The sequence below is a fragment of the Saccharomyces paradoxus genome, assembly GCF_002079055.1.
Source record: "Saccharomyces paradoxus strain CBS432 chromosome XII sequence".
NCBI classification, from domain to species: domain Eukaryota; kingdom Fungi; phylum Ascomycota; class Saccharomycetes; order Saccharomycetales; family Saccharomycetaceae; genus Saccharomyces; species Saccharomyces paradoxus.
Genome location: NC_047498.1, coordinates 409,598 through 425,930, shown reverse-complemented (window position 1 = coordinate 425,930; position 16,333 = coordinate 409,598). Strand labels below are relative to the sequence as shown.

Genomic DNA, 16,333 nt, shown 5'->3' with positions numbered 1-16,333 from the left:
GGACACCAGCTTTTTATTTCTTTCGTTTTATAGATTCGATATTTTTGAAATCGTTAAAAAATTCTTAGAAGAGCAATACGAACAGAACCAAGAAGCGCTGCGAACCACGTATCAAGAACGGTAACTATGAATGGAATACCAGTAAAGCTACTAAATGAGGCACAGGGACATATTGTCTCTCTCGAACTAACAACGGGAGCAACTTACCGTGGTAAACTTGTTGAAAGCGAAGATAGCATGAACGTACAGCTAAGAGACGTAGTAGCTACAGAACCTCAGGGAGCCGTAACGCACATGGATCAAATATTCGTACGTGGGTCGCAGATCAAATTCATCGTTGTCCCAGATCTCTTAAAAAATGCACCATTATTCAAAAAAAACTCATCAAGACCTATGCCACCCATAAGAGGACCCAAGAGAAGGTGAAAATAGAAAATATGATGATAGAAGCGCATTCAAAAGCCTATCCGACTTTGTGGGGGGTAAATATATATTATTAGTATTGTTTATGTAAAAATATTTTAATATAAATGTATCAGTTAGCACTGTTCGTGGTTGAATTCGCTGTTGTGGAAGATTCCTTTATTTGTTCAAACTCATTAAGGTCGCAGCGAATCTGGGAATTCATATCCTGCAATTGAGCAAATAACTGTTGTATTTCATTTTGCAACATCCGGGCATGCTCTACTGACGCTGTAGTCTTTTTCTTCTCTTCCCTGTCCATGGCTACTCTGGGCTTCTTTTCATTATTGAATCCTTTTTAAGGTTATCTCAAAATTTTTCAAGTTGCTACTGATTTCAGCTCAAAATAAAATATCAAAAAGCCGATGAGACAGGCAGGATAGAGTGAGAGTCCCAGTCAAACAATATGGTCAATAGTTCGCAGCATCCCTACATCAAAGATGGATGGTTTAGAGAGATCAGTGATAAGAATTTTCCAGGCCAAGCCTTTACTATGGCCGTGGACTCAATACTTTATGAAGCGCAAAGTGAATTTCAGAACATCTTGATTTTCCATAATAGGGTCTACGGTACTGTGTTGGTCCTCGATGGTATTGTACAATGTACAGAATTCGATGAGTTTGCCTATCAAGAGATGATCACGCATATCGCAATGTTTGCGCATTCCAATCCCAAGCGTGTACTTATCATTGGCGGTGGGGACGGAGGTGTATTGAGGGAAGTAGCCAGGCACACCTGCGTAGAACATATCACTATGGTGGAAATTGACTCTTCAGTGATCGAACTGTCGAGGAAATTCTTGCCCACATTGAGTAACGGTGCTTTTGATGACGAAAGGTTGGACCTGAAACTTTGCGATGGCTTCCAGTTCTTGCAAGATATAGGCGCTTCCGGCATCCATAAGAAATTCGACGTCATTATTACTGATAGTTCTGACCCTGAAGGTCCAGCTGAAGCGTTTTTTCAAGAGAGGTATTTCGAACTGTTAAAAGATGCTTTGAATCCCAATGGTGTCGTCATTATGCAAAGCTCTGAAAATTTTTGGTTGAATCTAGATTACTTACGCCATTTGAAAAACACAGCCAAAACAGTGTTTCCTAATACAGAATATTGCTATACCATGGTTCCGACCTATACATCTGGCCAACTAGGTTTAATCGTTTGTGGTAATAATGCCAATATACCGTTGAACATTCCGCAAAGAAAGATGACCGAACAAGAACAAGAGGAACTAAAATACTACAACCCTCAAATACATTCGAGTGCATTTGTTTTGCCTACTTGGGCTGAAAAGATTATTAACGAATGATCATTTAATATTGATATTATTATTTTAAAAAGTCTATTTACTTGTATATTTAACCGAATATGCCATCAATGGCTGATTTGTTCTTCTTTTTTCTCTTCTTTTTCTTCTTACCGTTCTCTGGCACAGAATCTGGCATTGGCGTTATCACTAGCTCGTTTTCTCTAATGGTGTCGCCAATATCTTCATCAATAATATTTCCGAGCTCTTCAACACTGCTCATAGCCTGTTTGTCTTTTGCCTTTGGAAAGTTCTTCGTTGAGCATCCACACCTTATAAACTCACTGTTATTCCCCTCCCATAATTTCATATACAGAGCCCTCACATTCGCCAGCAATGTCACTAGTGTACAACCTAACGTTACAAATTGCCCAAGCGCAATTACGCCATTGAACTGCCAATACCATTTCTTCAACTGTCTAAAAAGCGCCCTCTGTAAAAGCCTGTGTAACTTGACCCACTCGACATCTCTAAGGCGTTTGGCTTGTAATCTTCTCGAGCTAAGAAGCTTTATTATTTGTCCGCAATTTCTTTTCATCTCATTGAACGATCCATACCAACTAGCCGCTCTGTGTTGATTCTTGTTCCTATGATTCAGCAGCAATATCAACCGATACTCTTGCTCCAGGGACCGTATCACATTATTCATCTCATCCATTTTGTTTCAGTTTTTTCTTTCCCGTGTACACCACTTTCTGGTGCATATCTCTCAGAAGTTTTTTTCTTGGAAACTATAGCTCTCAATTTTCTGAAAAGTACTAGTATCACAAAACAAAGACAAATAACAGGAAAACCAAAAAGATGTGGTATAATAGGCAAGGCATCCCTCCACCCGTTCCTAATAGGCCTGCTGATACTGCTAATAAAGGAGCTCCTTCCTTACCGCCTCGCGTAAATGTTCAGCGACCAATTTGTTCTTCTGAGAATCCCTATAAACCTCGAGACAGTATGGTTGCAGATGAATCATTGCACATATCAGGCAGCTCTGAACCCTTAGCCGATACTCAAATGAGTAGCGACAACATTTTTCAATCTCCTGTCCTTTCTAACTTGAAGGCCCCTCCTTCTGTCTTCAATATTGTTCAACATCCGGTACCAAAGCCGAATATTGATGATCAAACTGTTGATCCATTGGAGACAAACAAGTTTTACACAAACATGTTACTAGAGGATAATACACAACCGATATGGACACATCCTTATTCACTTTGGTTTTCTCGTGACCCAGAATTGTTTGGCTTAGCCGCCAATCATACTTTAGCTTCTCAAAAGGTTTTCGATACAACTACAAATCCTCCCAGATTCTACTTCAATCCCACAAATATAAAATCATTTATATTCAAGGCAAGGGAATTCGGCTCTGCAAATGATATTAAGCCTGAATTCCGAGACATGAAACATATGTCCATGCGCTTGCTGATGTCCTTAAGTAATTCCCAGTTTATAGAATTCCCGTTGGTTCAAGGGATGGGCTTTGTCACGGCTATTTACCACGATTTAGGTTTTGAATTAAGAAGCGCTGTTGGTTTCAGGAGCTTAGAGCGTTTGAGTGTGAATGAAAGATATGTTAAGTATAATATACAACTTGAAGATAATAGAAACTGGTCCCTTTATCTGACGTCACCCAATCACTCTTTTCCACAAGATTTTCAAATTTCATTACCCAACAACAATACAATAATATCTTCTCATAAAATAGATGTTCTTATTTGTCAATTATCTGGAGATTCCGTTCCCAATATTGATATGGCAGCAGGCTGTTATCCAGTATCGTGCGACTTATTAGGGCAAACTGTTAATGAACAGCTCACAAATTATAGATTTAACTATACGGTTGCAGGCTACTCGCAGTCTGGCACTACATTAATGTATGCTCTGCCACATCATAAAGCTGCATTCACGGCAGAAATGCAGGAACGGGAAATCGCCTCTAATTTGGATTCTACGGTTAAAGGCTTAATGACCGGTTACCTCACAAACAGTTTTGATATGCAGGTACAGGTGCCCCAAGAATTAGGATTTGAACCTATTGCCCTATCTTTGAATAAGAAAGCTAATTACAGTCAGGAAAAGCTATCTAAAATTCGAGAAGCCGCTGTTCAAGAGATTCAACTTAGTGACCCTCAGCAAGAATCAAACATAGATTCTATGTATTTTTCTGGCAAAATACTTGCAAAGTATGCGTGGATTCTTTATGTAACGCATTACATCCTTCGTGATAAAAATTTAACAAGAGAATTATTATCTAAACTGACTAATGCAATGGAGAGGTTTATCAGCAATCAGCAAGTTTTACCCTTGAATTATGACATTACCTGGAAAGGCGTAATTTCATCTGGCTCTTCTAGTCAAGACTTTGGTAATTCTTACTACAATGATCATCACTTTCATTACTCTTACCATGTCATAACAGCCGCCATTATCTCTTTAGTCGATACTGATTTAAATGGTGTTACTAATAACTCCTGGCTAGAAAATAACAGAGATTGGGTTGAGTGTTTGATTAGAGATTACTCTGGTGCTGATAGCGATGATCCGTACTTTCCTCAATTTAGGTCATTTGATTGGTTTAATGGCCATTCATGGGCCAAGGGACTATTTCCGAGTGGCGATGGTAAAGATGAGGAATCTACCTCAGAAGATGTTAATTCTTGCTATGCGATAAAATTGTGGGGGTTGGTAACTGGAAATTCTAAGCTGGTCGACATAGCGAACTTGCAACTCGGCATCATGAGAAATGTTTTTCAGAGCTACTTCCTGTACGAAAGTAATAATGCTATTCAACCGAAAGAATTTACCAGTAATAAAGTCAGTGGTATTCTATTCGAGAATAAAATTGACCACGCTACATATTTTGGCATGGAGCCTCAGTACATTCATATGATTCATGCCATTCCTATAACATCTGCATCTTCATGGGTTAGAACACCAAATTTTGTGAAGGAGGAGTGGGAAGAAAAAATGCAGCCGATAATTGATCAAGTGAATGACGGTTGGAAAGGCATAATCATGTTGAATATGGCTTTGCTTGATCCAAAATTTTCGTATGACTTTTTCAGTCAGCCGGATTTCAACAAAAATTTTCTAGACAATGGGCAAAGCTTAACTTGGTCTTTGGCTTATTCAGGTGCCTTCTCTTAGGTGCCAGAAATATATATACGTATTCCTAGCTTATTATAAGGACAAAGATAAAGATTCTTTATAGAATGATCTCTTTAATATGATTATTGGTTCCTAACCTTCTTCATCTATAACACAAATTTGTACAACAGCGGTGGAAGTCCCCAAATTTTAACATAACACACCTCATTCTGCCGCGCATATTATATTCTCCGTGACCATAGTGCAGTCTCGTTCCTGTAATTTTAATTAGCATATTGAGTGCTTCTGTCATTTTTCACCACCACAGGCGTAGATGACGTCTATATCTATTAAGTTTATAAAAAATATAGGATCTTCATTTAAAGTTAGGAACGAATGTGCAACCCAAAGCGGTGTTCTACACCACGGTAATCGAAAATTTTCTCTACCGGATAATATTCTATGTGGTGATGGAAGGTGATGGTTTCTTCGGGATTATAATAGAGGGTTACCTGGGCTGATTTTGAGGTATTTTCGACGATAAGTTCTAACTTCTCTCTATCATCTACAAATCCCGTAGTAAAGTTTCTATTAGATCTTGGCAAACTTACTGTAATGCTATGAAAAGCTTCACTATTCAAATTTAATTTTCGGAGCTTGTGCGAAATATCTTCATTTTCTTCCGTTTCTTCCCTTTCTTTTTCCTCGGAATCATTATCATCTACTATTAATCTCTTACAAGTAACACCACCAAATTCTGCGACAGCACCTCTAGGTAATTCAGAAATCCTTACGAGAATTAAGCATCTTTCAATATCATTTGATTTGTTCATCGATCCACATCCATGACTCAGATTTGAGCAATAAAGCGACCAAGTTTTGCAGACAGAGTTGAGAATGGACTCGTCTGAAATATAGCATGTCATTAGCAATTTTTCCTGAGCACCTATTGTTTTACACAAGGTGTCAAAGTGTTGTAATGCCAAAACTGTTTGGTCAGTGAGAGATGTTTCAAGTATTTCCATTGACTGTGGTACTAGTCCAATTTGCCCACTAATAAAACTCACCTGGTTTGCATCATCGTTTAACCAAATGCTTTGAGAGTATGGACCAATATTGCATGGGGCCCAATATGAACGTCCTTGAACATGTAGTCCACCCTTATTCTTGTTGATTTTACCTTTGAACTTACTTTTTATACCGACGATAACTGATAACTGTACGTGGCAATTTTCGGGCAGGCATCTCGAACCTACGCAGGCTCTTGATGGTGGCAACGGTCCGTGTTTTGCCAAATCTAAAAATTCATTGTATATTTTATTAATTTTGCCAAAATTAGACATATCTTTGATTAATAACGATGACGATAGAATATGATTACGTGGTATCTCTTTAGAATTCATAATATCAGCCAGTTCAGCAAAAATATTCTCAATTTGTTCTTCCACAGTTTCGCTTTCACGTGATTGTAGGTTTGAGATGTACAACTTGTCATTAATTTTATTGATTGACGTCTCCGCTATAGTATTTGACACAAAATCACCAAACCTTCGTTCTCTCGTTTCAACTTGTTTCGCCAGCACCTGGGTTAATTCTTGCCAGTCATTATGAAAAATTGAAGGTACAGGTAATTGGTCTAACTGAGCCTGTAAAAAAACTTGGCTCAAATTACGAGGTTGAAATTTTACGTTCAATCTTGCATTGTGAACTTCACCATCACTGCATTTAACGATATTGATCAATTTCAAGTATCCGTGTTTGAAGAAAGGTGCATCCAAAACCATTGTTTCAAACTCTCCACCCTCTCCACAGATATGAACTTGATAAAGTTGGTTTAGTTTGTGTAGAACTGGTTGTATCATAGGCAAGGACATGCCTAAGTGTTTCTCGTTTAATCCAATTGCTGCTACCTTGATGATCCTGGCATCAAATTTATTCCCTGAATCAGTATCGTTTTCATCACCGTCAACATCTTTGGACATAAGGCACATTTCACTCATCAACTCAGCTTGATCCCTTTGCCACAAATAGCTTAGCACCACGAGACCCAATCTGGAACAGACATTTTCCACTCTGGTCCTCTGGTAGGATGATAGAATGGCCCCTACACTAACAGCTTCTAAATCAGGAATTTTATCTTTGACAGTCCTCAGAAGTTCGTACAGCTCTTCGATTTCATCATCCTGAGTAGCAGTATAATTCAACTCGACATTATTAGAAGTGTTTCGTAATATTGAGCGTCTAAATAGTGGAACACCAATACATTTAGAATAATAGTCTATTAAGTCATGCCCTACTGTTTGGAACATGAAAGAGTCTAATTCTTGTTCTTCTGATTCTCTTGGGTGTAAATTTCCCAAGGCAATCAATTCATGATTGTTCTTCAAACAGTGAAAAATATTGTAGAATGAGTCTTTTCCACCTGATATCAGTGCTATGAATTTCATGGCAGTAGTTTATTGATCTTTGAACATGAATATAGTTTTATGTAAAAAAAAAGTATTTTTGGTTGACGACTGGTCATCATACTTTTAAGTGAAAAAAGCATTTTATTCGAAGAGTGAATGAAAAAAATCTCCGCGACGGGGAATTGAACCCCGATCTGGCACGCGACAAGCGCCCATTCTGACCATTAAACTATCACGGACTAGAAACTGTCAGGGAACCACATTTAACCCTTTCTTCATTCTGTTTTCTTTTCATATCCATAAACTTAATTAGGTCTTATTTAACAAGCATGTTTGCGTATTAGAGGAGGTTTTTGTTGATAAATGGTTATTAGTATAATGAAGAGTGGATGTTGATCTTTGTTGGAATGAAATTCTAATATCATCTATTTAGTATTATATTATCACATGCGGTGCAAGAGGATGGCATAAAGATTGAGAAACAGTCATCCAATCTAATGGAAGCTGAAATGCAAGGATTGATAATGTAATAGGATAATGAATGACAACGTCTAAAAGGAAAGAAGATAAAGTAATAACACTCTGTAGAACTATCGATTCCCTTTTGTGGATTCCTATATCCTCGAGGAGAACTTCTAGTATATTCTGTATACCTAATATTATGGCCTTTATCAACAATAGAATTTCAACAATTATGTCAATATCATCTAACTCTCAGATTTAATGCCAACCATTGGGATTACAATTAGTATTATTATCATTACTTATATATTATATAACTAGAACATCAGAATTATGTATGCATACTTTTAATTTATTTTTTGTTTGTCTTCGAAAGTTGATGTATTTAAGAGGGCCCTCTCATACCCCTAGTCTTTTTGGAATCGACTTTGCTATGGCCTTGATTAATGGCCAGCCATTATCAGATCTCACAGCATCCCCGTTTTCTTGCAATCTTCTCAAAAGATAATCTTTAGTTTCCAATGGTGGGCCCCATGGAACGTACTTAATTATGTTTTTGGCGCCGTGATTAGTAATTAGGTCATAGGTAACATTATCTGCCATACCCAGTAATTGACCCAATACAATATTCGATTTGGCATAAGAGTTATCTTGAGTGGACTTTAGCAGATTGGTAACTAGCATTTGGGATTGGTAGTTATGAGAGGCGACGACCAAGTGACCATAATAAGAATCTTCACCGTTAATGATTAAATCATTGACCACTTGTGTGATGATACGGTCGTAATTTTCGTCAGTACCCGTTTTATCACCAAAGATAATTTGATTACGGTCTTTTTCAGAATGAATATAAGCACCACGAACCAGTTTTAACCCAAGTTTGTAGCCGCTTTCTTGGGCCAGTTTCAATTCGTGCAAAAGATGGTCACCGGAGTCCCTCAGATATAATTGCCAGGTACCGATACACGATATCAGTTTAGATGAAGCGGGATTGAATCTTTGAAATAAGATTCTTTGTAATTCGTAGACACCGTTTTCTTGCAAATCATACTTCTCAGCGTCTATGGTGGACACCAAGAAGGGAGCCTTTCTTTCAGGGTATTTCTTCAACAAAGATTGATTCAGTTCAAAGACCTCTTTTGTAATCTTAGAGCAATTCTCAATCAGTTGGTCCCTTTGAGTCTTGAAGGCGGGGTTACTAAAATTGTACAGGACCTCGTGAGGGTTATCGACCAAAGCAGAAGGTTTTAAAGCAATATAACCTGGAGCAATGTCGTTGATTGGCTTGGATTCCAGCTGGCCAATAATATTGGGAAGTAGAATGTTGTGCACAGAACTGATGGTTTCCTTGACAATCTTGTCTACTGGAGTACTGGACAAACTCTTGGTACCTTCGGAATTTTCGATAGTTAATGAAAGCATCATGTTCGATATACCTCTCTTCTGTAAACGTTCACCACATTCAATGACTTCTTTGAAGTTTTCACCACCACAGTATAGGGAAGAGACGAAAAATTTTATTACTGGGACGGGGATGTAAGGGAACATCTTGATGATCGTGTTAAGGAAGAACCTGTTCAACGTTGCAATACCGATGAAGCCTAGCTGGAACAGTTCTTTCTTGGGGAGGGTCTGTAAAAAATTGACTGAGTTAGGGGGTGCCATCACACTATTGCCATTAGTATTGGGAGAGGCTGGAGTTTCAACCATCAGATTAGCGGCCGTGTTAGAGTGCGTCGGAGTCTTTGACACATAGGACCTCTTTACCAAAGGGTAGCATATCGATGGTAGGCGGGATTTAGTAACTAATAAGGAGCTTCTTGAAGCTATCATTTGTAGCATGCGTTAGTTTTATTACTATATAGCGATGTTTATAATATACAAAGACGAAAGAAGAGAGCTGCTACAGACCTAGGAAGTTTGTGTTTGGCCCTCAGCGAGACTTATATAACAAGACAGAAGGGTGAGAAAATGGGCTTAGTTTATGGGGTTTTCCTGATAAAACACGATAGCAAGTACAAGTACAATAATGAGATGATAAGGGAAATAGCGCCATTCATTAACTGTTTACCATTCATTTTTTCTTGTGTAGATATGCTTTTCGGGATGCGAAGCCCGAGGGTGATAAGCGGAAAGCCATCGCCGAAAGGAGATTTCAAGCAAAGAGGCGGTGGAGGTAACGGAAGAATGAGCGAAAAAAAGAACATAACAAAAATTACGTCCCTGCGCGATTTTCGCATTATGTTTTATTTGGATAACCATTTTAGCAACTGATTCTCGTGTAATGCTGATCGGAACAAGTCCGCTTCGTTGATTTCATTCCTTTCTGCTTCGCTTCCACTTTCACTTGCAGTGGTATCTTGTTCTTGATTTTTGTCCTGATTTTCGTCCTGATTTTCGTCTTGGTGAACTGGAGGAGCATCCCGTCTTGATAACTGGCTTTGTAAAAACAGACATGCCATTTCTTTGGTGCGGAACAATTTGCCCTCCCGCGGATAGTCCAGTTCCCATTTGCGCAGTGTTAAAGCAATGCGTCGGGGAAGCACGTGCAGGTCACGTGCACGTGCTTCTGTGCATAGAGCACGCTCGACTTGCCGCCGAGTGACGACCGTCGGTAGCGACTTGCATCCTCGAGAACCCGCCGCCCTTGCGCTGACGCTGCGGGAAGCCATGCCCGCAAGTGCCGTGCACCACAGCAGTGCACGTGTGTAGCGACGGACACAGCGCTCCAGTGTCTCCGTCGCGCTGCGCGATAGCGGCAGCGCGTGGCGGGGCAAGGGTCTTATCTCCGCGATGCGGCTGTGCGAGTAGATGGCTACCCACCTGCGTTTCCAGCTTTCATAATTGATAAGCCCCTCGCTGTGTCCTTCCTCATCGGCAACCTCGGCTGCGCCTTCCGTGATGGCCGTCACTGCCTCGCTCAGTTTTGTCTCCAGGGCAACCCATTCAGCGCTCATTTCGTACGCAATGGGCGCTCCGTCATCACCCGCCTTACGCGACCTCGCGCTTAAGCTTGCTCTCCTCAACAACCTGTAATAACCCAGGATCTCCATGGCGCTCTTCCGAGGCAACAATGAGCGCCACTCGTCTACACGGTGGATACTATAGCGTGAAAGGCACCAGAAAAAGGTTTCTTTCTCTTCGCTATCCCAGTCTACACCAAGGCTAGAGATTTCTACGCCAGAATTGGCGGTACTCGCCTTTTCATGGATGCTCTTTATATGTACTTTGGAAGGATGGAACTCTCTTGGGCGGCCTGATGCGGCACCATTGTAGAATTCCTCGACCTCCTTATTGTACAAATCAACGTACTTCTGCAATTGTTGGTGCTCCATCGTCGGTGGCCGTCGTATGCGTTGTGCTTTCTTAGCTCTTCTTCCACTTCTATTCCTCTGCGTTTTTTTGTTTTCCACTTCGCCCGCCCTTTCTTAATTTAATGAAGTTGAAAAAAAAAATTATGTATATACATGTAATAAAACCAGTACGTAATATATACGGAGCTTGAAGGCACTGGAAAAAATTATAGAGCAAGCATATGTGGAAATTCAACAGGAAGCTCGCCCGTCTTACTTACCGTCTTTATTCAAGCTCGGGTCCGAGCTCGCCCCTACATGGGAAGAAGAAACTGCCGCAGAATCTGAAATTCGTTGTCTTGAACCCTACTCAATCTGGGCTGGTGAAAAATGATCAGAAGCTGCCTAGACACAGGCCGTCCAAGAGACGTACCCATAAGGACACTGGAGACGACAACGCCGATTTCGGCTCGAAACTCCTTGTCTTTGAAAAGCAGAACTCGCTGGATTCTGCATTGAACTCTATCCGATTGAAAAAACCAACAAGCGCTAGCCTACCCTCCCTCGAATATACCGCTCTCCTCCAGTCACTTACATCGAGCTACAATCGTTACCAGTTGCGCGAATTCATCTCCACACATCACCCAGACTCCCCTTTACATCTGACGCACTGGAAGAAAAGCAAACTATCTCAATATATAATTGAAAAAATCTGGAACTGTCAACCAATATCAACACCCACCTCTCCCACGGGCATCAAATCCACATCTCTGACTTTCCAGTTCGATACTCCTAGGGAAATTTTCCTTTTGCTCATCACTCAAAATGGTAAAATACTCACCAACTTTAATAAACTCGGGTTGACCTTTATCATCTCCATCCAGGATAATGAATTGACTGTCAAGGGTTCCCCTAGTTTGCTCAAATATGCGGAAATATCCTTGAACAAAATATGGTCAAACATTACTCATGAAAACGTTCGTGTATATTCTCTCACGCCATCAAAAGACGTTATCAACCTTATTCAAAAGGAAACTCACACTTTTTTTGAATACCTCCCGGATTCACAAACGTACAAGATTTCAGCCCTAAGTACCAAGAAAATATCCATGGCCAAAGTCTTCTTGTTAAACGCTCTCGCTTCTAACCCGCGCACAACCCAACACCACCACACAATGGCCTCTTTAGCGCTCAAAACAGAGCTTTATCCGTTTAATAACACTCTAGAGAACTTGGACTGGCTGAACAAGGCTCAGGATTGGGCAAGGTTACGTTCAGTCGTCCCTAAAAGTTGCACAGATCTAGCAACTCGCACTGCTACCGCCGCATCACATTTGACAGATGCGCAGATCAGTCAATACGAATCCTTCTTGTCTACAAATACACCATCTCCCTCCGCTTCCAACTCTATCTCACAATCCTTATCAATAACGTTAGGTTACTCCCTACAGTCCGCCTCTTCTTCCAGTATTTTCCAACCTCTAATACATAAGAGTTTCATTTCAAAATTGCTGAATCTACCAATTCACAAAGAATCATCATCGTCCGCTCCTGTGCCTCTTGATCAACATCTAATAACAAACGCGCATCAATCCTTTATACAGTTGAATTTCACTCCTGTGCCACTCACTCCTAGCTCCGCGTCGTCTCCTTTCATGCAAATTTGGTTTGAGATTGACGAATTCGATAACATTGTTACCACCTCAATGAGGCCTCTTTTGAAACTGCAAGAAAATTCCGTTATTTTAAGAACTCCTCAATGTCAGACGGACTACAAAATCACGTCAGATTACATTCAAGATCTTCTTCCTGATTTCGACCAGACCAAGCCGGATGCCTGGTTATCTGAACAAAAAGGTCTCCAAGAGTTTCTTCTCAAGTCGCACTGGAAATTGAACAGATATCAAAACCTTCTGAAAAAAATTACAATTTCTTTACCGGATAACCTAGTACAGCAATACCAATTGACCGATATTTTGACTCATCGTGTCTTGAATTTACAATTTCCAGCCAACTCTTCCCAAGATGATAAATACATCATTCAATATTCTGATATTAGCCGCGGGTTTTTAAACAATGGCTCCTATAGACAGTTGGATTTCATCAATGTGGACCCCGGTGAAACCTCACTGAAAACTTTTATTAATGATGTTTTAGACTTTTGAGTTTAAAAGAAACGGAAAAATGACGACACCGCATACCCCACCCCCACCGCATCTCCTATAACTTTCGACACGTGTAAATAAAAAAAAAGCATTACGTTTATACATATACCAAAATAATATATCTTTGTATAATAATAAATTACTTATTGAGACCAAGCGTTTTTGATAGAGCCGATTTAACAGCAGCACTCTTTTGTTTCTTTTTTCCCTCCGCGGTACCTGGACCATCATTTCCCACTTGTGCCTCCACAGGTAAAGGTGGCAACTCTTCGTCATCTTGATCCGCCGGTGCCGTCATCTCACCTAACGCATTTAACCTCCTTTGCCTTTCGAATTCAGTTTCTGATTCGTAAGCATTATCGTCGTAATCTTCACTATCGTCCATGTTATAACTATCGCCCAAATCCTCCTCAGACGATGGATCATCTTCAAGATCTAACGAGCCTTGAACTCCTCTCGGTGGTGCAGGTGTTAACGTCCTTTTCTTTAACATCCCAGGACCCTTCTTGGAAGGTCCCTCGATAGCTTTTTCTTCATCTAGCGGAGGTGGTATGCCGCTGTTCGCCTTGCTCTTTAATCCGACGGCTGTTAAGGCCCTTGACACGACACTATCGTTCCTTGGACGGTTCTTACTTTTATCATCATCAGGTTTATGTGGATTTATCTTGTATCTTTTTATAACATCACCATCCTCATTTTCGATGATTAACAAGTTGTCTATCTTAAATGCATGATACTTGTTGTTTTTATTTTTATCTTTCCCTTTGTCCACTAATGAATGTATCTTTCCTAAAGATGTAGGGGTTAAAATTCTCTTTAACCTTCCCCCACTACTACTGGAGGCATTAGTCATTGTGGTGGTTAAACTTGAATGGGTCGTACTATCAACACTGGCATTCTCATCTTTTCCCCCATTACGATCCTCTATATCTACTTGGTTCAAGATTTCACCTTGCTTATTCTCGATGATCATTCTATTACCATCTAAATAAGCAGTACCAGGTTTCATTTCCTCCTCTTTCATTTTCCGAATTCTTCTTTCTTCGCTGCTGGCCATTGACCTTTCACTTTCATCTTCTGTCTCATCTTCGCTTTCAATTTCACTTTCTGTCTCTTCTTCATCATAACGATTTTTTGGTATATAAGTTCCCTCTCGGAGAGATGAAGACCTTGCAGATGATTCAAAGCTTGGTGTGTTATTGTAGTTGTCGCTATATTCCTTCTCTGGTGTGTATTCATCTTCTTCATCATCTCCACCCATTCCAATCTCTTCATTATGTTGTGTATTGACAGCTGTGCTCAATGCAAATGTGGCGGCGCGCGCTTCTTTTTCCTTTTGCAGCCTTTCTCGACCCAGATCGTTCAACTCATCGTCATCATACATTTCGTTTTTAGATCTCGATGAAAATATCTCTCTACCCTTGTTCCTTAGTTTCTGTCTTCTGTTTAATCTTTTCTCCTTCCTTGTTAATTTTCTCCTTCTTGGCATACCACCAGCGGGTCTTGCAGGAATTCCGCTCGTTGCGACGCTACCAATTTGATCATTGTTTAATCCTTCTTCATCTTCACCTCCTGCCAGTCCTTTACGACCTCCTCCTCCTTCCTCTTCACCTTCGTCCCCTGATAGAGTCATTTGAGTATCCATACGATGCAACGAAAATGATCGTCCAGCTTTATCCAATGATGGCAATCTTTGCATCCAAGAAGTTTTCCCATTATCGCCATTGGTGGTGTGTGTAGTGAATGTCTTGGTTAACGTTATCGTGTTCAAATGACGGCCAAGGGTTATGATCGCAACTGAAGAACCATGAACTATAATAGAAGTAACAATGAAGAAACAAGTTATCGGCCATATACACGCTATTAGCTGCCAGTGTTTAGTTACTTCTTTTGACGGTACAACATTTAAAGGAGTGGGTTCCTCACTAAAGGTAGATTCTAATTCTCCACGAGCTAATATAGCGGCAAAAATGGCGCCAACACCAATAGGACCAAAATGACCCACGAAAAGTGCCTCACGCCACGATTTTATATCAGGTATAAGTGGTCTCAATATCATGACCGCAGGAATCCTACGTAAAAAGATGACCACTATCGAAAGTATAATTAAACGCCAGACGTTCGTACCAATTTCACCGTTGTTGAATTGACTCCACGGTATAATGGCACCAAAATAGATAAAATACGCATAGTTTAGCAGCAGATCAATCACGGTGGAAACATTACTCTCTTGTGTCTTTTGAGAAAACCACCCATCCCATGCGAAAGTTGCACCGGCTGCAAATGACACCAATAGGTCATCCACACCCAAAATGGAGCCGAACCCAGCACACATGAATGCCAGGACAACGTAAAACGCTAAGAACGACTCACGATCGATGATGTTTTTCTTTTCGGCAAACCTGATGGTGATTCTGCCGATATAACCAATGAAACAACCTAGTAAGCATCCGAACAGACACTCGTATAGGATAGTAACGCAAATCCAATCTTTAACAATTTCTCTTCCATTACCGGGATGCAGGATTAAATTCATAGAAAGAAATAAAAAAGGAAAGGCCATACCATCATTACAGCCTGACTCCGCAGATAGTAGATTTCTTAAGTGACCAGGGACTCTTTGTGCAAACTTACCGGAAACGACCGACTGCGCCAAAATAGGATCTGTTGCGGTAATACATGCAGAGATTAACAGACTAGCTGAGAAGTTTAAACCAGGTATAAGAATCCAAACAAAGAGACCAATTATAAGCCATCCAGCTGTCATCACTGGCAATAATAGCATTGTCACAGATACCCAATGTTTCAGCATATACTTCCGTGGCAGTTCCACGGCAACGGCGAAAATTTGCAAACATAATACTATTCTTGTTATTTCTAATGTTATACTGTCTGAATTCCCCCAGTTCAAAGGATTAAACCAGTTCAAGCAAACCGGACCCACGATTAGCCCAAATATACCTGCTACGGTGGACTCACCAATATAAAGCTTCTCCTTGACATAAAGGGAGAACAAGGAAAAGATCGATGAAAAGACACCAACACAAGCATAAGCGACGTGGGCCTTGGAGACTTCTAGTTGCTCCCAGATAGCCATAATATCTAGCTGAGTTTAGGATTTCCTTTATAATGTACAAAAAAGCACGATGCTTGGGA

At 40.3% G+C, this 16,333-nt stretch overlaps 10 protein-coding genes and 1 non-coding gene across 11 annotated transcripts; 4 read left to right on the top strand and 7 right to left on the bottom strand.

Moving 5' to 3' along the window:
* Positions 1 to 126: 126 nt before the first annotated feature.
* SMD3 (mRNA splicing protein SMD3) lies at positions 127 to 426 on the top strand (the record flags this gene model as incomplete). The annotated part of the gene is made up of 1 exon (XM_033912025.1): positions 127 to 426. The coding sequence occupies one exon, from the start codon at positions 127 to 129 to the stop codon at positions 424 to 426; it is 300 nt and encodes a 99-aa protein (XP_033767916.1).
* A 109-nt stretch (positions 427 to 535) lies between these two features.
* SPAR_L01940 (uncharacterized protein) lies at positions 536 to 724 on the bottom strand (the record flags this gene model as incomplete). Its single annotated transcript, XM_033912024.1, has 1 exon — positions 536 to 724. The coding sequence occupies one exon, from the start codon at positions 722 to 724 to the stop codon at positions 536 to 538; it is 189 nt and encodes a 62-aa protein (XP_033767915.1).
* A 144-nt stretch (positions 725 to 868) lies between these two features.
* On the top strand, positions 869 to 1,771 carry SPE4 (spermine synthase; the record flags this gene model as incomplete). Its single annotated transcript, XM_033912023.1, has 1 exon — positions 869 to 1,771. One exon carries the CDS (start codon positions 869 to 871, stop codon positions 1,769 to 1,771), a length of 903 nt encoding a protein of 300 aa, XP_033767914.1.
* A 49-nt stretch (positions 1,772 to 1,820) lies between these two features.
* On the bottom strand, positions 1,821 to 2,426 carry RMP1 (Rmp1p; the record flags this gene model as incomplete). Its single annotated transcript, XM_033912022.1, has 1 exon — positions 1,821 to 2,426. One exon carries the CDS (start codon positions 2,424 to 2,426, stop codon positions 1,821 to 1,823), a length of 606 nt encoding a protein of 201 aa, XP_033767913.1.
* Positions 2,427 to 2,569: 143 nt separating this feature from the next.
* On the top strand, positions 2,570 to 4,909 carry ACF2 (endo-1,3(4)-beta-glucanase; the record flags this gene model as incomplete). The annotated part of the gene is made up of 1 exon (XM_033912021.1): positions 2,570 to 4,909. One exon carries the CDS (start codon positions 2,570 to 2,572, stop codon positions 4,907 to 4,909), a length of 2,340 nt encoding a protein of 779 aa, XP_033767912.1.
* A 326-nt stretch (positions 4,910 to 5,235) lies between these two features.
* On the bottom strand, positions 5,236 to 7,296 carry DPH6 (diphthine--ammonia ligase; the record flags this gene model as incomplete). Its single annotated transcript, XM_033912020.1, has 1 exon — positions 5,236 to 7,296. The coding sequence occupies one exon, from the start codon at positions 7,294 to 7,296 to the stop codon at positions 5,236 to 5,238; it is 2,061 nt and encodes a 686-aa protein (XP_033767911.1).
* A 128-nt stretch (positions 7,297 to 7,424) lies between these two features.
* On the bottom strand, positions 7,425 to 7,496 carry SPAR_Ltrna5D. The gene has a single exon. It is a non-coding gene; the product is annotated as a tRNA-Asp (tRNA).
* Positions 7,497 to 8,118: 622 nt separating this feature from the next.
* PUT1 (proline dehydrogenase) lies at positions 8,119 to 9,552 on the bottom strand (the record flags this gene model as incomplete). Its single annotated transcript, XM_033912019.1, has 1 exon — positions 8,119 to 9,552. One exon carries the CDS (start codon positions 9,550 to 9,552, stop codon positions 8,119 to 8,121), a length of 1,434 nt encoding a protein of 477 aa, XP_033767910.1.
* A 413-nt stretch (positions 9,553 to 9,965) lies between these two features.
* Positions 9,966 to 11,054, bottom strand: RRN5 (Rrn5p; the record flags this gene model as incomplete). The annotated part of the gene is made up of 1 exon (XM_033912018.1): positions 9,966 to 11,054. One exon carries the CDS (start codon positions 11,052 to 11,054, stop codon positions 9,966 to 9,968), a length of 1,089 nt encoding a protein of 362 aa, XP_033767909.1.
* A 200-nt stretch (positions 11,055 to 11,254) lies between these two features.
* Positions 11,255 to 13,177, top strand: SLS1 (Sls1p; the record flags this gene model as incomplete). The annotated part of the gene is made up of 1 exon (XM_033912017.1): positions 11,255 to 13,177. The coding sequence occupies one exon, from the start codon at positions 11,255 to 11,257 to the stop codon at positions 13,175 to 13,177; it is 1,923 nt and encodes a 640-aa protein (XP_033767908.1).
* Positions 13,178 to 13,316: 139 nt separating this feature from the next.
* On the bottom strand, positions 13,317 to 16,274 carry NHA1 (Nha1p; the record flags this gene model as incomplete). Its single annotated transcript, XM_033912016.1, has 1 exon — positions 13,317 to 16,274. One exon carries the CDS (start codon positions 16,272 to 16,274, stop codon positions 13,317 to 13,319), a length of 2,958 nt encoding a protein of 985 aa, XP_033767907.1.
* Positions 16,275 to 16,333: the final 59 nt, after the last annotated feature.